At 40.7% G+C, this 20,023-nt stretch overlaps 1 protein-coding gene and 1 long non-coding RNA gene across 13 annotated transcripts in view; one reads left to right on the top strand and one right to left on the bottom strand.

Annotated features, from left to right (window-relative positions):
• NUGGC (nuclear GTPase, germinal center associated) overlaps positions 1 to 412 on the top strand; it is a 55,818-nt gene extending 55,406 nt beyond the window's left edge. For all 12 annotated transcript variants that reach the window (XM_027069967.2, XM_027069942.2, XM_015088021.3 and 9 more), the window contains one exon: positions 169 to 412. In XM_027069967.2, coding sequence (XP_026925768.1) covers positions 169 to 308 — 140 coding nt within the window. In that variant the 3' untranslated portion in view covers positions 309 to 412. The remainder of the gene's footprint in view (positions 1 to 168) is intronic.
• Positions 1 to 20,023, bottom strand: part of LOC113602528 (uncharacterized) — a 64,552-nt gene that overhangs the window by 18,952 nt on the left and 25,577 nt on the right. The gene's annotated exons all lie outside the window — the stretch shown is intronic.

Below are 20,023 nucleotides of genomic sequence, written 5' to 3'. Positions count from 1 at the left end.
TATACAATAAATTGATCAGACGGACCATCTGATCTCTAAGTCCATTCCAGATGTCACATTCTGGGACAAGTGACCCAGGTCCTAGCAAGATTCTCAGGAGGTCTGTTTTCTGGGGACATTTCTGAAAAGGACACTAGCTCCTGATGCATGCTTTCTGCTCTTGTGTAGACGTCAAAAGTGAATACAAGGAGATGGAGAAGCTACACAGAGGCCTGAGGGAGGTGGCTGAGAACGCAGTGCTACGGAGAGGCATGCAGGATTTCCTTCTGAAGATGTCCCCGAGCAAAGTTGTTCCCCCCAAATCATAAACATAATTCATAGGGCTTAGCACCAAGTAGATGAAAAACAAGCCTGGAGCCAAACAACCAGAGTTACTTGTGTTTTTAAAAATCTAATAAAGAATATCTCCCAACTGTTTGGACTTTATATACAACATAAAACTCAAAATACTGTTACTTCTGGCATAAGCTGACTGCTGAATAACATTACTTCCTTTGTATTCTGTAGCCAAAAAGCATCATCTTGAATTCCTAATGGAGTTCTAAAATTTTAGGGACAAGAAGCTCATGCTTCCGCAAAGAAAAATATCAAAACATTGAACAACTTAACTATTATGGAAAAAAGCGTTGCAAAATAAAGCTTTAGGGACCTAATTCTACTTCCCATTTTAATATCTATGACTCTTTTGGGTAAGGAAGTAACATTGTGCCATGGAAACAACATGAGTTAGAGAACAGATGAGAGACCTGGCTTTACCACTTCCCAGGAGTGTTATTTATGGTCAGTGCTTCTCAAACATTTTGATCTCAGGACCCTACACACTTGTTTGTGTGGGTTATAACTATTGATATTTACTGTATTCAAAATTAAAACTGAGAACAATTGGAAACAATTATTTACTAATTCACTTAAAATAAACTTATTACATATTAATACAAAAACGTATTTTTAAGTTTATTTTGAGAGAGAGACAACATGAGTGAGGGAGGAGCAGAGAGAGAAAGAGAGAGAGAATCCCAAGCAGGCTCTGCACTGTTAGTGCAGAGCCCAATGTGGGGCTTGAACTCACAAACCATGGGATCATCACCTGAGCTTGAAATCAGGAGTCAGATGCTTAACCAGCTGAGCCACCTGGGCACCCCCCCCAAAACATATTTTTATGAAAAAACCATTTTCTAAAAATTTAGTGAGAAGAGTGACATTATTTACACTTTGGCAAATCTCTTTACTCTCTGACTTAATAAAAGACAGCTGGATTCTTGTATCTGCTTCTGCTTCTGTCAGGACATGTTTTTGGTTGACGTATATGAAGAAAATATAGATTCACGTGGTATAGAGTTAGAATATGGAAGAATATTTTATTTACTTATTTTTTTAAAATTTATTTATTTTGAGGAAGAGAGTGAGCACAAATGGAGGGAGCAGCAGAGAGAGAGGGAGAGAAAGAATCCGAAGCAGGCTCTGTGCTGTCAGCACAAAGCCCCAAAACTGTGAGATCATCACCTGAGCTGAAAGCAAGAGTCAGACTCTTAACTGACTAAGCCACTCAGGCACCCCTGGAAGAGTATTTTAATAGCCTTTTCAGATAATTTTTGTATATTTTTCTTTGATACAATAATCTTGATAGTTTCTTAACTATTCTAAGATAGTTTCTTAAAGCTTAGTCGCAGTATAGAATCTGAAACCATATTGGTGAACTTTGTCATATTCTGTTACATCAAATTGCATTTCTATCTCACAATTTGAATGTATCTTTTACCAAAGGATGATTTTGTGGCATTGGTCATTTTGAAAATATTTGTTCACTGAATTTAGCAGATCTTCCAAGTGTTGACACATTTCACTATATAATATACTAAAAAAATCATATTTGTTAATATCTCTACCAACTTAATCAGGAAAGTCTTGAAGGATTTTTCAAGAAGCTGTCAAGTTTGGGACACCTGGGTCAGTTAAGCGTCCAACTTCAGCTCAGGTCATGATCTCACGGCTTGTGAGTTCAAGCCCTGCATCGGGCTCTGTGCTGACAGCTCAGAGCCTGGAGCCTGCTTCAGATTCTGTGTCTCCCTCTGTCTCTGCCCCTCCCCTGCTCATGTTTTGTCTCTCTCTTTCTCTCTTTCAAAAATAAATAAATAAAAAGAGAACTTGTCAAGTTCATGGTAGAGGATATAAGTTTTATAAAATTCTATTTTGTTCCTAAAAGTTTATCTTATGATTGCAACAAATATTGTCAGTTGCTTTCTTTGAAGTGATAGGTATTTTGTTTATTTTTGAGAAAACGTCTACCACATAACCAAGTATGATTAACCATAGTTTGTCAATCATTATTTCAAGTAAAAATAGATTTCTGTGGGAAAAAAAGTCAAGTTCAGCTTACAAATCAACCATTCAAGTGTTTTTCTTTGAGGTAATAGAAGTGCCTTAAGTGTGCTCCCCTTTTGGTCACACAAAATAACAAAATAGCATCTACTTAAGGACCAATAATTAATGGAACTAATAGCTTTACTGTTTCATTAGGAACATTCTTAAGTGAAACTTGCTTTTTTTTTTTTAACTGAAAGTACACAGTGAAAAATACAATAGTTGTGGTATAGTTGGTGCCACTACCTTGTTTCATGCTAAGGTGCAAGTGGTTTTACCCACCTTTGTTTTTAAATCTTTAGTGCCAGTGTCAACATGGTTAAAAAAAAAAAACAAACAACATCTTAATATTATCACAAAAATAGTTTGACCTAGGAGACCCCCAGGAGTGTTTCAAGGGCCACACTTTGAGAACTACTGGACAAATTATTTAAATTGTGTGAGCTTATCTGTAAAATGGCAATATTAGTAATACTTTCCTTGACACTTCTAGAGTCGTCAGGATATTTGAAATAATGCTTACAAAGTATTGACACATGTATTTAATGGCACTGGAAAATGGTTATTTGGGGGCAGAATAGAGGTGGAATTGTTTAGTGGTTGTTTGTTGGGAGACTTGAGTTGTGATCCCACCTCTACCCTGTACTAAAATGACTTTTGACAGTTCCTTAACATCTCTAAGATTTCATTTCCTCATATACCAAATGAAGGAAGTGAACTGGATGATTTAAAAAAGTCTTTTGCTGCTTTGAAATCCTAGGATTTTAAATCCTTCCATTTTTATTTTAACATTTTTTTGCCTAAGTGAGATAAACAAGTATTCATCCATGTAGGTGAGTTCAAGTCCTTGTCATTTTAAACTTCTAAACACACAGTTTGATTGTGCTTTACATCATTTCACCTTCTATTTTTCAAGTAAGGGATGTGGAAGACTTCTGCTTCCAGTCATGATGGAGCAACAGGGACCAAATTTACCCTCTGGTGTTAAGCTACTAAAAAACCAGACAAAATTTATGAAACAACAGTTTTCAGATATAGGAAAATAGTACAGGACAATAATACCTGGAAGAAGGGAGACAAACAACATAAGCCCTATAATTGCCCCTTCCTGCTGCCTACATAGAATTTCCAGGCCAGTGTACAGGGAGGAGGAGCCCAAACAGCCTGGAGGTCTCCATGACTTGAAGAGAAAGAGTTCAGAGTTTGGGGAGTCCAAGGTGGTTAGAATCCATAGGGTAGATAACTGTGGGGAAGAGAGCTTACAGACAGAAAGCTCCAGATATATGAAGCAGAGCTCTCTTGAATCTTTAACTGAATACAGATTAGTACATGCAACTACCAAGAAACAACCACCAGAAAGGAGCAGGCAGAAAAATCCCCAGATCCTGCAACAAGTTAGGAGTAGCTAGAGTGGAAAGACCTTCTTACACATGGGGTATCAAGTAGAGACCTCAGAAGAATATTGCCTTAGTAGTGGGTCCAAGATAGCCCTAGACCAAAGGCTGTGGTGAACCCACCTAACAGAGATTGAAAACAAGCCTCAAAAGGATCAAAATCTTTACAATTAACTGCATCCTAGAACAAAACACAAAAACATTTAAAAGAATAAAAAATTCTAGCACCCAAAAATGGAAAATCCACAATGTACAGCATTAAAACAAAAATTACTAGGCATGCAACAAAACAGGGAAATATGACCCATAATGAAGAGAAAAATCAATAGAAGAGAGCCAGAAATGACACAGGTGATAGAATTAGTAGACAGGGATATTAAAATAGCTATTATAAATTTACTCTTAATGCTCAAGAGGATGGGATAAAGTATTAATATAATGAGAGAAATAGAAGAAATTAAAAAGACCCAAAGAAAACTTCTGGAGATTAAGAACTTAATGTTCAGATGGGACTAGCAACAGAATAGATACTATAAAAGAAAATATTCATTAAAAAAAGATAAATATGTGAGGTAATTGATATATTAGTTAATTAACTTGATGGGGGAAAATTCTTTCTCAAAGTATGCATGTATGAAATCATATCAAAACATCAGGCTGTACACTTCAATTATCTTACAATGCAATTTGTCCATTATACTTTAATATAACTGAAAAAAAAAGATTAGTGACAGAAGACAGCATAATAGAAAACAGCCAAATGAAACAGAGAGGAAAGAAGGTTAAAAAAGATAGTCTACAAATGAGCTATAGGACATCATTTCCTAAAATTTTTGAAGTTTATTTAGTTATTTTGAGAGTGGGGGAGAGAGACAGAGAGACAGAGAGAGAGAGCACATAAGCAGGGGAGGGGCAGAGAGAAGGAGAGACAAAATCCCAAGCATGCTTCATGCCATCAGTGCAGAACCTGAACTCACAAACTGTGAGATCATGACCTGAGCCAAGATCAAGAATTGGATGTTAACTGACTGCACCACCCAGGCACTCCATGAGCTATAGGACATCATTAAGCAGCTTAAAACATGTGTTACTGGAATCATAGAATAAGAGAGATATAGAGACAATGAAAAAAATATCTGAAAGCATTATGGGTGAGAATGTTTCAAACTTGATAAAAACTACAAACCTAGAGATCCAAGATGCTCAGTGAATACCTAGCACAAGAAACATAGAAAATCACACCAAGACACATAATAATCAACTGCTGAAAACCAGTGAGGAAGAGAAAAGCTTAAAACCAGGCAGAGGGGGAAATATTTCATACAGAGAATTAAAGATAAGAATGACAGCAGACTTTTCATCGCAAACAATGCAACACAGAAAACAAGGAAGTAATCTCTTTAAAACAAAACTGTTAACTTAGAATTCTGTACTCAGAAGAAAACATTTTTTAAAAATGAGGCGATACAGATTTTTTTTCAGACATTCAAAAGCTGACAGGAGTCATTACCAGAAGACCACTACTACAACAAATGTTAAAGAAAATCCTTCACTCAGAAGGATAATGGTACCAAATGAAAATTTTTATCTACATAAAAAAATCTTTCTCAGGAAAGACATAAAAGACTTGAACAACATAGCAACCAACTTTATAAATTGATATTTATAGAACACTCTACTCAACAGCATCAGAGTACATATTTATTTCTAGTGTACTCGGAACATTTACCAAAATAGGATATATGCTGAGCTACAAAACAAATCTCAATAGATTTAAAAGTATTGAAATCATACAGAGTTTATTCTCTGATCCCAGCGGAATTAAATTAGAAGTCAATAACAAAGAACTCTGGGAAATCTCCAAATATTTGGAAAGTAAACAATATACCTCTAATAACCTATTGGCTGAGTAAGGGCTGTTCACTAACATCTTGCTGGATTTAGATCTCTCTCTCTGCTAAATCTTAATTTTGCCCACATGAAATTACCTTGTTGTTATCAGAAGCCATGGACTTAACTCCTGCCAAATCTTAGAAAGTTAGTCAGAGCTGACGCTGGCAGTGGAGCTGTATTTTAATTGCCTGAAGAATGTAACCAAGAGCTAATCTATCAGGAAGGCACCAACACTGGGTGGAGTGAAGAAATGGGGAAAAAACTGGGGCAGAGTTTCGAGTCCTGGCAAGAGGCCTCAAGCTGATCCAGGAGAGAAAATCAGAATTGATGCCAGAAAGAAAGGAAAAACTTAAACACCAAGGATAGCATTGAGAAGAATACAGGAGACTCAGGAACAAGAGCTACTGCTTTGGGAGGTTAATATTAGGAGAAACAGTCTTTCCTCATGTTCCTTAGTCTAGCCCATGGGTTCTATCACGGGTTCTAAGTCATAGCAGATCCATCTTATTGGGAAAGGGGAGATTGGCTAAGATAGGCAGGATGCTATCATCAGACAGCAAGACTAAGGTTCAGGGGAGGCATTAGTTCTAGAGGAGACCAGGGAAGAAGGTATGTTGCTCAGAAGACTGTGAAGTGGGCAGAGAAAACAGTTTTTGAAAACGTAGCTTTAGATGCCTGCATAGTATTCTTTTTTTTTTTTTAATGTTTATTTATTTTTGAGAGAGAGCACGAACAGGGGAGGGGCAGAGAGAGACAGAGATACGGAATCTGAAGCAGGCTCCATGCTCCAAGGTGTTAGCACAGAGCCCGATGCAGGGCTTGAACTCACAGACTGCGAGATCATGACCTGAGCCAAAGTCGGACGCTAAACAAGTAGAGCCACCCAGGTGCCCCTGCCTGCACAGTATTCTAATGTATAGATGTACTATCATCGATGTTACCATTATTCTATTGTTAGACATTTAGATGGTTCTATTTTTCTCCATTGTAAATAACATTCAGGGAATATTCTTATACGGAAATCTTTGTCCCTATCTCTTATTTTTTTCTTCAGGATAAATTTTTATGAATTTCATTATAGGATCTGTGTTTAGGAGCATTTTAAAGTCTCAAACTATTTCCCAGAAACACTGTCTACTTACTAGCAAGACTGAGAATTCCTGTGAAACACTGATTTTTGGTTTTTTTACCAAAAATTGACATTATCCTTTTCTGTAGTAGGTAAATGGGATCAGATTTTTAACATTATCATCTTGCACAGCTCACTTTCTTTTTGACATTTTGCCTTTTTCTTTGAAAAATTTCAAACTTACAGAAAAGTTATAGTAATAGTACAACGAACTCCTATACACCATGTATCAACTTGCTGACATTTTACTTGATCATTCTTTGTGAGCATGTACGTGTATGTGCTCACGTATACTTTTTCTGAACTATTTCAAAGTAGGATGCATATGTCATGTCCCTTAATATTGTAGTGTATTTCATAGAAACAAATATATTCTCTTACATCGTCACAGTACAGTGATGAAATTCAGGAAATTCAACATCCACACAACACCATCATCTTATCCACAGTCTGCATTCAGATTTCGTCAGTTGCCCAGTTACAGACTATAGAGCAATGCTTTTTAGTAGGGCAACCAGCCCATGACAACCTATTCCAAGTAGCTGTCACATCTCTTTGGTTCCTTTAAACTCAGACATTCTTGAGGAATACAGGTCAGCTGTTTTATAAAAATTGGGGGTGTCTGCTATTTTTTCGTGATTACATTTAGAATCTTTGGCTAGGCGCACCTGGGTGGCTCAGTCAGTTGAGTGTTCGACTCTTGATTTTGGCTCAGGTCATGATCCCAGGGTCGTGGGATCAAGCCCCATGTCGGGCTCCATGCTGAGCATGTGGAGCCTGCTTAGGACTCTCTCTCTGTCTCCCTCTGCCCCTCTCTGCTGCTAGCTCTCTCTCTCTCTTTCTAAAATAAAAAATATATATGTATTAAAATAACAGAATCTTTGGCTAAAAACAACCACATAAATGCCTTATCCTTTTTAATTAAAAAAAAAAAGTCAAATTTTGCTGCTGGCCACTTGACAATGAGGAAGGAGACTAGGAAACTAAAACTGGATAGAGGTTTAACGGGGTGTGGAGGCAATCCCTCAATTCCTGTCCTGCAGGGTGATCCATAGGGAGGCTGAGGAGATTCAGGAGTAAGACTCCCAGTTGCTTAGTGCTGGAACGTCACCTGCCCACAGCTGCCAGTGACCACGGGTGGCACTGCTATGGATACTTGTACAATGTGGTGACGAGAGAAGGCAGTTGATTGACCATAGCTCCATTTCACTTTGTGGGGATTAGGAGGCAGATACCTTCCTATCTTCGGCTTCCCTGCCTCTCCAGACCAGCTGAACTACAGAGCAGCCAGGCAGATCTCTGAGAGCACAGTAGAGGGAGGGCAAGAGGCATGACCTTTGCCACTAAGGAGAGGAAACTGCCAGGCTAAGGCTTCCAGAAGCTCCCTTTCTCCTGACCTCCCTCTGTCTGTCCTCCTCACGTTCTTGCTTCAACAGCCCCTCTTCAGGCCCCACACACCCTCCTTTGGGAACTATACCCTTTTCCACCTTTCAGTGGAAAATTCCACAGCTCAGGCTTTAGCCAGAAAGTAATGGAAATGCTCCTCTGCCCAGATCTGTTGATTCTATAGTGGGGAGGAATGACCTCTACAACTCAGCCTCTCCGCCAGAAGAATTGTGGCCTTGCAAATTGTCTGTGGGCAAGCACATTAACCCAAAGCAATTATTATTATTATTACTTAGAACCCAACACTTGTCTCATATGAGGAGAGCTTCCTCTTGGATTGTTTCTTGGCATGACTGTGTTAAGTCTCCTCTACGCCATCCTGTTCTGGGCTGATGTAACTGAAGCCCGAGACAGACTCTGTTACACCCATTTTAGCTGGGCCATGCTACCTTCAAGTAGCTTTTCTCCTATCCCCAGTTTTCTTCCTTGGGGGATACCACAGAATATATCCTGCCATAATTACAGTAGTCATAAATGGTGATTGATTCATAAAAATGTTAAATTAAGGGACACCTGGGTGGCTCAGCAGGTTAAGTGTCCAACTTCAGCTCAGGTCATGATCTCACAGTTTGTAGGTTTGAGCCCTGTGTCGGGCTCTGTGCTGACAGCTCAGAGCCTGGAGCCTGCTTTGGATTCTGTGTCTACCTCTCTCTCGCTGCCCCTCCCCCACTAGCGCTTGCTTTCTCTCCCCGCCCCCCCCCCCACCTCTTTCTCTCAAAAATAAATAAACATTAAAAAAATTTTTTTGATGTTAAAGTAAGCCAGTAAGTTCTGCTTAGGAAAGCAAGGAAATGATAATTTTAGAAAGCACACTATCCAGTTTGTAAAAATAATAATTTTCTGTGCCAAATGACATAAGGGAATGCGTTGTTTATGGGGTGCTTTGTACCTGGCAATGCTGGATAGATGAAATGTTATTATCGAAATGCAACATCAGCACTTCCATGTCAAGACCATGGAGAAGAGTCTCCTCATTCTCTCTGAAAACATGGTATCATGTGCAATCAGTGTTATTAACTGACCTTTGGTTCTTTTGTTTCGTTTGCATTCCTCTCCATTCCGATTGAATTACCCAGAATAGTATGAATTTGTGCTGGTTTATTTTCTTCTAGCTAAATACCATATCATGACTCAATATATCCTCCCTTCTCCTAACCTCACAGTTTAATCTGATTAGGGACAAAGAGAAAATTGATAATGATCCATAAAATCTGGATAAGACTGTGTTCCAGATACCATCCGTGATAAAAAAGCACTTTAAATCTCTATTTAAAAAATCTTGCTGCATAGTCTATGTAAAAGTTCTTTCAATTTGTTTTTCAGCCTGGAAGAAACATGAGGGTTCTTACAGCTGGAAAGGGGACAAGTTATATGACCATGATCTTTATCTTTTGGCATCACATAGAGGAAAGGGCAGGTTTTGCCTCAAGCTAGAAGATTAGAAAAGGCTATATACAGCTGGTAGGAAGAAAGCTGAGGATCGCTGTCTGGAAGACAAGTCCAAGGCAAGTGATTCTCTCTCTCTCTCTCTCTCTCTCTCTCTCTCTCAGAAAATAAAGCCTGTAGTAGGAAAAAAGTTTTTAAAAGCCTAGTAGAATAGTTGAAACTCTGGAACTACCTGTGTCTTAGAAAGAGTTCAGGGTGCATTAAACATTCCTACTCAAGCCCAGATTGGGTGGAGCTGCCATTAGGTAGCAGTAATTGGTTAAAAATCTATCCTCAAAAGTTATAGAGCAACTTCCAGCAGGTGATGGAGAGGGCAGGTCTTGAGTAGGTCTTCTCAGAAATCAGAGCTGAGTTGAAGCAGAGGGAAGGAGAAGGCTTTCACTCTACCCCAAAGACATGAAGAAAAGGGGAAGGACTCTCCACCCCTACCCCACCACACACACACACACACACACACACACACACACACACACACACTGTTGGTAACTGGCTGGGAGGGTATCTGTTTTTCCTTTCCCATTACCTACTTATCAACGTTATACCTAGCTAGCAAGTCTTTATTTTAAATTCTTTCTCTTCAGATGACTGGAGTGACTGATTCAGAGGATAACCAGGGCAGGGATGTACAGAGTAGAAGAGAGGGGTGCTGGCTATAGGACCCAGCCACTGTGGGTAGACAAAAATACTCGGTTTGACCCATATGTGTGGGTGAGGGTTCCTACTCCCTCAGTGACAGGCATCTTCTTGGGGCTGGGCTTTGTGTTCTTCTCCTGCTAAGAACATATCTGCCCCCACTTGGGGACGATGGCATTAAAAAGGGGAAAACTTACAGTCTCAGGTCAGAAAAGAAACCAGAAGTGACCACATTGCCTTAGAATCACATCTGGTACCTACAAACAGATGGTTACGGAGGGGTGGTGAATACGGGAACTGCCAACAGCTCCAGATTTGCAAGAATTGACCTCCTATAACAGGAATGGGGAACCTCTTTGACATTGTAATATGACTATTGATTTAAGAAAAAAGCCAAGAAGGGACACACAAAGCAATAAGATAGAATCACAAAATATGATAATAATTTGGTAATACAAATATGGCCCACATATTTGCATACAGGCATGCACTTAAGAGATTGCATATACTAAAACTCTCTTTTTTTTTGTTTTTTTGTTTAAAGTCCTACTTTCTTGGGCATAGAGTTTTAGAAATACTGGTGCGGGGGAGGTGGCGCCTGGGTGGCTCAGTCAGTTAAGTGCCTGACTTGGCTCAGGTCGAGATCTCACGGTTCGGGAATTTGAGCCCCATATCTGGCTCTCTGCTGTCAGTACAGAGCCTACTTGAGATCCTCTGTCCCTCTTTCTCTCTGCCCCTCCCCAGCTCTCTCTCTTTCTCTAAAATAAACATTTAAAAAAGAGAGAGAGAGAAAATACTGGTGGGCTGATAAGCAAAAGATCAAGCAAAAGATCCAGAATGTAGGAATTCCAGCTATAAAGGAAATCTAATTTTGCTTGGAAAAGGGAGCATATATACTCTCTGTTATAAAATATGTTCATAAAGGCCACAGCCATAAGACAATCAGATGCACTGCAGTTTCTTTTCCAGTGGAGAGAACATTTTACACTTTGCCCATAAATTTCTACTTCCTTCTATTACTTGTTTATAACAAAAATGAGTCTTTCCATTTGGAGCCTAGAAATTGATGTTCTTCATAGAAACGGAAAATGATAACTGCTTAGATACTTAGTTATTGGTGATTCAGAATCTGGTTCACTGGAGTCTTAGTATGCTGAGGCTGCTGCAAGAAAATACCACAGACTGTGGCTAAAACATCAGAAATGTACTTTCTCAGCTCCAGAGCCTAGAAGTTCAAGATCAAAGGGTCAGCAGGGTTGGGTTCTGGCAAGACCTCTCTGCTTGGCTTGTGGGTGGCCACCTTCTTGCTGTGTCCTACATGATCTTCCTACATCTGCATGCCCTGGTGTCTTTGGCGTGGCCAAATTTCCTCTTTATATAAGGCCATCAGTCAGATTGCATTGGGGCCACCCTAACTAACCTCATTTTAGCTTGATTGCCTCTTTGAAGACACTATATTTATATACAGTTGCATTCTGAGGCAGCGGAGGGTTAGAGCTACAACACATGAATATGGGTAGGGGGAGCACAATTCACTCCATAACAATGGGCCAGTCTCCCCAGAACCGAGGGAGGCCCAGGGCAGACCTGGTCCAGGCTTCGATGCTGGCCTCCAGGAGGTGGCTGCCTCCACACTCAGGACGTGTCCTCTTCACTGGTCCCTCTCTTCTAATTTGTGGTCAGCACTACCTTTCCACTAAGTCCGATTAAAGCTATAGTGCATTGGAAGCAGCCTTTCCTCAAAAAAGTTTGCAATCTAGTGGACATGTGGGGATGACTTCTATAAACAAAGCCAAACCTAAAGAGAGGTCTAAAGAGTTATGGGGTTCAGTGGGGAAAGGGTGGTGGTTGCCTCGTGTCCTAGTCCATTTGGGCTGCTGTAACAATACCATAGTCTGGGTGGCATAAACCACAGAAATTTATTCCACAGTTCTGGAAGCTAGAAATCCAAGATCAAGGCTCTGGCAGATTTGGGGTCTGGTGACAGCCCGCCTCCTGGTTTATAGATAGCTGTCTTCTCGCCATGTCCTCATATGGCAAAGGGGGAAAAGCTGCTTTCTGGAGTCTCTTTTATAAGAGTGCTGATCCCATTGGTGAGAGGCCCACCCTCATGAGCTAATCACCTCCCAAAGGCCCCACCTCCTAACACCATCACGTTGGAGATTAGGTTTCAGCATATGAATCTTGGGGAACACAAATATTTGGTCCATAGCCCCCCAGGAGCTGCAGCCTCTTCCTGCAGAGCAATGATTCCATGACACAGTAGCTGAGCTGAGCTGAGCTGGTTCAAATCCCAGGCCCCCTCACTTCTCTAGGGCCTCCCCTTGGGCAAAGGGTCATGTTCTTGACATCAAGAGGGTGAGGAACCAAGAGGTTGTGTCTTTGTTCAATCATGCAAATGTCACAGTAAAGACCTTCACAAGTAAGAGAATGAGAGAGGACGGGAGGCCACAGCTCCCCAGACTTACATGAGAATGCTCCACGGATGTCCTCTCTGAGACCATCTACCTGGGAGGGTAAGCTTCTCCAGATGAGTAGATTCATAAAATGCACACATCTAAGCCCCTCCTCCTCCTCCTCCACATACAACATCCATCCTTTTCCTTCCAGAGTGAGGGGATTTGGGCTACGCTGAAAAAGGGTGTACATCTAGAGGTGTCCACTGTTTCTTCACTGGGTATGGTGAACTTTCATGTGTATATGCAAGTGACTAGGAAGTCTTAAAGGCAAGTTCTGATTCAGCCCGGCTGGGGTTGGAGCTGGAGAAACCGCCTCTGCAACAGGCTCCTGGATCTGCTCATGCTGTTGGTCTATGGACCACTCTTTAGGAAGCAAAGGTAAAGAGGAAGTCAAGATCCTTGGCTGAAGGGGATCTTTCTCCTATGCCTACACCAGTTACATCGCCTCTTCGGGCCACAGCCCCCTCATCTCAAAATGTGGTAATAGTGTGTCACTAAACTCTAAGTCCCTTCTGGTTCTCACATTCTAAGAGACTAACTTGAAGTTTGACAAAGGGGTAGGGCACTGTGTCCCAAATGGCAATGAGATTGGGTGAAGAATTAGGAAAGAATAGCACATGGCAGAGCTGCACGACTCCACAGAGTGCAACTCCCAGCAAATACGATGTGAGTAGTATCCCATGGATTTGGGCAATGGAGCAGCCATGGGGCCACCAGGCAAACCTTCCTATCTCTGTTTATTCCTTTAATTTTTGAATTCCCACAAAATTCCTTTCCTTGTAGGATACATTGGTGATAATTTTAAGGGGATTGCTGTGTACTGGAAGGATCAATAATCTTCCAACAACCCACCAATGGTAGGTCCCCAGACTCCCTGAGACGGGCCTTACCCTTTCCACCAGAGAAGATTAGACATAAGAGGACATGGTGTCTGGAAGGGAAGTGTAGGAGTGACTGTGCAGTGCTTTGAATATACGCCAAGCTATGCTGAAATATGAGACTGCATGCTTGAATGTACTGAACTGAATAATGGAATGTCAGTGCCAAAGGGGCCCAGGAAGCCACCAGGACTCAGAGAGGCCAAGGTGTGGGTTTGGCATGTCAGCATCTGGATTCTTGGTCATCAGTTCCTCAGCAATGTGCCTGTGGTCTCTGGAGATACTGTCACACAGTCTGAAGATCAGTTATGCAGTGGAATGTGTTCTGTGTGTACCCAAGGTCAGGGATGTGGTTTGATAGAGGACCCCTCAAAGAAGAAAACCTGACAACAGACCTTGCTACCCAGGAGAATGACTTCTAAAGGAGGGATCCTTCAACCAAAACCCATAGTCAGAGAACATAAAAGGTGGAAGGGACCATAGAATGCCTCTTGATAAATCTCTGATTCAGGATGCACCTGCTGGGAATGCAGGCTCTGAGGAGGGGTGTGGAGGGAGAAGGGGCTGGATTGTTTTTCCATCTAGTGTGGCAGTAGCCAGCGACCCAAAGAATATGACCAAATGGAGAGTCACTTATGCTTACACAGATATGGTGCCTGCTGGCACACTGGCTTCATCTGGTGACATAACACGTAGACACATGGAAATGCCAGGATGGAAGGGTTGCTCCTGAGCAGTTTTCCTGGCTCAGCTCCTGTCTCCAGCTGAGATCTGACCATCTTTAGTCTGCGCCCTCAGCAGCTTCCCTCTACACATTCAAAGGACTGGAAGAGTTTCCAGAGAAAGACAATGAGCTTCACAAGTCTGTTCTCACATATGCTAAGATCCTGGAGGATGTGATCTGCTCTGCCAGGGGCACAGAGGCATGTGTATAGCAGAGAGCCAGTACATGCTGGGGAAGTGGCCAAAGCTGCCCAATCCAGAGAAGGGGAGAGACGAACTTCAGCAAGAATACTCATTCACCCTTGCCAAGAGCTCATCCTAGTGGATCTTAGGGAGCAGACAATCCCAGCCAGTTTTAATTCTGAATCACTGCCTTTAACTTGGGTTTGAGGTTTCCATGCATAATAAGTTTCAGTTGGAACTGGGGAAGGGGAAAACTATTGATCTAGAGTGAATATATCTTAAGAAGTGCACACGTGTGCATACAATTTACAAGGAGCATGCTGAGGGACACAGGGAAAGAATCTTCAGTGTTGGCTACCCCCTATAAGCTGAACCTCTGCTGTGCCTCCCAGTGGAGCACTCAAAAGCTCATGAGCAGAGAAGAGTCAGAAATGGTCTGTGGAAACAGTGGTCACATTATTCTGACACTCTCCCCCCAACTTCTTTTGAATGAGGAAGGTAAAAGAGAAAGTATTTGGGGCACCTATATGAGCACTGAGGTAGGACTTCCTGAGGTAGGACTTCTCGGGTACTGTCCACCTTGCATCACATCAGCTCACTGTATTTGTGTATTAACACAGTGTATTTGTGTATTAATCACATCATTTATTTACTATATTCTAATGCTTTGAAATCTGGGGCCTTGCTGACCCTGGAGGGACTAGTCTCCACCCCAATTCCTAGAGAGAGTAGATAACTTACCTTTCAGTGAGTGTGCTTTTCAAATGCTAACCAACCAGTCCAGAGCCCACACTCTAAACCACCTTCTCTGTTGGGCTCTATATCTTCTAATCATCCCAGGGTCAGATACCAGACAACTAGTCATGCCCCATATCCTGCTGAAATTATTCAAACTAGCTAATCTTAAACCTTATTACCCTGATTTAATTTGTTCCTTCCCAAGGAAATCACAAAAAGTCCCTTGACCACATTTCCTCCTCACTTCCTCTGCCTCCTAACTGACCCTGATACTTCCCAGGTACCCCCCCAAGGTATGGCATACCCTACTCTTTGAGAACTCTGAGTAACAAGTTATCTTTTCCGTGGCAGTTGTCTCCTTATCTGTTGGCCTTACCATACCACAAGTCTGTTAATACCTTATATCTTGAAATTTTTCCATTCACGTAGAGAAATAAAAAGATTCATGACATTTCTGTGGCTATGATGGAGAAATGTGGGTTGAATACCAAGAAGATAAACTGGCTGGGTTATAAGAACCAAGTACAGTTGCCCAGGGACTCAATATCATCTTGGGGAGAGAGCGCTGGTGAAGCCACCCAGAGCCTTGGTCCTGAGCTTTTCAGTGTATTATCAGTGGCTTGATTGTAGCAGGTGGAGGCTTAGCAGAATCGTAAATGACCAATTGCTAGGATTAGCAATGACAAAGCTAGGATTAACTAATACTAGGAAGATAGAATCAAAATTCAAAAGATCTCAAGAGATTGGAGTAATGAACTGAAGCTAATAAGATTAAATATAACGAGGGATATAAATGTAAAGTAGACTCTCACTCAGAATTTATGAGTCAAGTGCACAAGAACAAGATGGGGAAAACATGGTTTAATAGCCCATGTGTAAGGTGGTTTGGGTGACTTGGTCAGCAGTGTGGAGTAGCAGTCAAGAAACATCATTTGGTCTCAGGCTGCAACAGCAAAAAGTTGTATCCAAAGCAAAGAGGCAACTGTCTCAAGGTGCTATATTCCTACAGACCTGGGTTCAGCGTTGCATAGTGCTTCTCAACAAGCTCTTTGAGAAAGAATAGGCTGTCTAGAGAAGGGTGACAAGAATGGTAAAGGGTCTAAATACAAACCACGTGTAGAATGATAAATATGGTTCCTTATAAATTGGCTTAAAAAATCACTGGTGATAAAATCAATGGATTGGTATAAAATTATATGGCAAAGAATTCTAAAAATTAAATAAATGAGACTTTTGGATAAATATGGCAAATTGAACACAAACATTTATCTCCTTTGCCTTTAGAATTCCACTAAAAAACCATAAAAGGGTTTTTGTATTTTGTTATTGTTGCTGCTGTTTTTAGGCATAAATCCAGCCAAGAGCACAATAACAACGAAATTCTAGAAGCTGAAAAGCAGAAAAATGAGTGATGATAGCTTGGAAGTTTCAAGAAAATTGAACCTTAAGTTGGGAATGGGAAAAGCAGAGAGGCTGAGGAACAATCTAACTTGAAACATAATGTGGTTTTAAAACATAGCCCCCAAATGCTTTGACACGTCTTTGTCTTCTCCCCTTAATCTGGAAGGGCCCGTGACTTCTTCAGTCAACAGAGTATAGCAGAAGTGATGCTGTCTGACTTCTAAAGTGGATTCATGAAAGGTCATGCAGTGTCTGCCTGGTTCTCTTGGAACACTTGCTCTCAGGGTGCTCTCTCTCAGATCCCAGCTGCCCTGCTTGTGAGAGACCCAAACCACGTGAAGAGACCATGTATAGTTGCTCCAGTAGATAGTCGCAGCCCAAGTTCTAGATGAAGAAACCATCTTGGAAATGGATCCTCCGGCCCCAGCTGTTTCAGCCTTTAGCCATTTGAGTCACTTCTAGCCAATTTGAATTTGCCTGAGGCCCCAAACATTGTGTGGTAAAAGGAAACCGTCCTTGCCTGGCCCATCCACATTCCCATTCCATGGAATCCATGAACCTACTAAAATGGGTTTTGTTTTGTGCCATGAGGTTTTGGGATGATTGGTTACACAGAAATAGTAACTGGTACACACCATAAAACTCCCCCAAAGTCTTAGGAACTGACAGCACCAGGTACCTCTTGAACTGGGTTTGAAAGTGGGGCTTAAAACCAGATGATTATTAGAGAATATGCTGATTAAGCGTTTCAACTCCTAGTTAGCCTCTCTGACTGCACACTCCTGGGTGACTGTGATTTCCCACCCAAACACAAAACTGTAGGCTGGTCTCTGGAAGATGTCTGGATTGAGGGACATCAAGCCTGGTTATGTTGCACTGAAATCAAGTTGATTAAGTGCACATACGGAATTCTAAGATCAACTTGCCAGCTCTCTTTCCCCCTTCAGGTCCTAAAACATTGGCTGCCAGTCTTAGGCTCCCCCAAAAGAAGACTGAATATGATCAAACAACAAGAAAAAAAAAATCTTAAAGTAAACATTGGGGGTTCCCTAGAACAACCCATGTAAATAACCCCACAGTGAAACCCTGAGTTGACATGCCCAAGTCCACAGAGCATTCAGATAGCTTCTTTTAGTTCTTCCCTCTTAAATATGAAGACACAACCAAGACTTTAGGGAAAAAAAGTCTTTTGTGTGAAAGATAATGACAAAAACAAACAGAATATATATGTAGCTTAGAGGAAACAGGGAGAATTGCAGGGAAAAGAAAATATTCCTTAAAAATGATCCTTAAAAACAGCATCTACAGGGAGATCTGTAAAGATATTGCATCATGATACAGGAAAAGTGTTATGATGAAAAATTTATCACAGAATAAGAAACTCTTGGAAATTAAAAAAAATATGCTGGCATAATTTTTTTTAAATGGAAAAGAACGTTTGAAATGTAAACTCAAGGAAATGTCCCCAAAAATAAAGCAAGAAAAAATGAGAAGATGGAAGCTGGGGGAGAAAAGCTGGGAAAATGAGAGATTCTGTCAAAGAAGTCCAATATTTAAATAACAAGTTTGAGAAAAAGAGAAGGGGGGCAGGAAGGAGGAGGGGAGGAAAATATGAAGGGAATAATTCAAGAAAATGTCCCAGAATGAAGAACCCGAGACTCCAGATTGAAAGTCTCTTTGAGTGCCTACGATAATGGATGAAATCTGACCCATGCCAAACCTTATCTGCAAAATTTTAAAACACCGGGGACAGAGAAAATTTCAAACACTTCTAGAGAGGAAAAGAAGAAGGTCACATATAAAGGTCAGGAATGGGAATAGTTTTGGACTTTATAATATTGGAAGGACAATGGTAGAATGTCTTCAAAATGTTCAGGCAATCTCAACTTAAAAGTTCATACCTGATACAAACTATCAGTCAAGGGTAATGGTAAAAGTCTAAAGATATTTTCAGACATGCAAGGTCTCCATAAATGTATCCTACCATAAATGTGCTCCACCAAAACAGGGAAGTAAACTAGGAAAGTGAAAGGCAGAATAGTAAGAAAGCAGAGGCTCCAAACAAAGACAGAATCAAGGAGAAGCTCCGGGATTAAGGTGAAGGAAAAAAAAAATCTCTGGATAATAGCCACGGGCTAGGTGTAGAGAGCAATTGGTCCAGCATGAAGCAAATCAGAATGTTTAGGGGTGACATCTACAAAAATATAAACTAGAATACCTGATCTTTTTGACTACATCTAGAGGAAATGGATGAAAATGGTGTAGCAGCTGGAGTGGAGGAAATTGGAGAAGAATTGGTGACAGACAAATAGAAAACTACACAAACAGAAAAAATAAGATTATTATTAGTTCTAGGAAAGATAAAATGTTTCAGAAGAAAATATAGTGTATGGCTTGGTTGTGACTAGTATTTATATAATCATAATAAAGTAAACTGAAAGATGATCTAAAGAAAAGTATGATGTAACTATACCAGGAGGATAGGGGAAGGAATGTGTGTGAAATGAGAAACAGCATAAAGAAAATGAACTCTCTTTTCTATAGTGGGACTCGATAATCCATGTAACAAAACAGAAGAAAAATCAAGAAATAGCAGTATAACTGTATTACTCCGAAATGTGGAAATAGATATAAAAGTAACCATGCACCTATGGGAATTAGGACATGTGTATGAGAGAAGTTAGGAGCTGCTGCTTCCATAATAAGCCTGTAGAACTATTTGCTTATTTGAAAAGATTTTTAAAATGCATGCATGCCTTTGATAAATGTACAATCCAAATTAGAAAATGTCCATTTTGTGCTAGTCACAGTATGTATCGTGCTTTAGGAAAGCAGAAAAATATTATATAACTTTATATTCTGGTCCTTCACTTTTTCCCTCCCTCTTTCTCTCTTATTCCATTTATTTGCCTTGTGTTCCTCTCCTTTATCTCCATCATTCTTTCTCAATATTTTCTCCTTTTCTCTCCTTCTGGCTCAATATGCAGCCAAAATATCTTTATTATTGTTACTTATGAAATTTACTGAATATAATGTTTCCTGTTCTGAGTTCTTAATATGAAAAGCATGCGTGGAATGCCCTTTTTCTCTCCCAGCCCAAGCAATCTAAGCAACAATATTGGTTGTAAGTTACTTTCTATCAAGGTGGAGAAAATTTTTGCGTGAAAACTCTCTTACACTTGGAAGAGATATCAAAGGTCGCTGGGTCCAACCAGTCCCTGATGTAGAAGACCCCTCTGTGGTATTTCTGCCTCACACACACTCCCCAGGCTCTGATTAAACAGCGTGAGTGGGGAGTTTGCAGTCATCAGCTGGGACACCCAGATCCAGACAGCTCAA

Source organism: Acinonyx jubatus, chromosome B1 (genome assembly GCF_027475565.1).
Source record: "Acinonyx jubatus isolate Ajub_Pintada_27869175 chromosome B1, VMU_Ajub_asm_v1.0, whole genome shotgun sequence".
NCBI classification, from domain to species: domain Eukaryota; kingdom Metazoa; phylum Chordata; class Mammalia; order Carnivora; family Felidae; genus Acinonyx; species Acinonyx jubatus.
The sequence above is the reverse complement of the archived record's forward strand: the minus strand, read 5'-3'. Positions and strand labels throughout refer to the sequence as shown.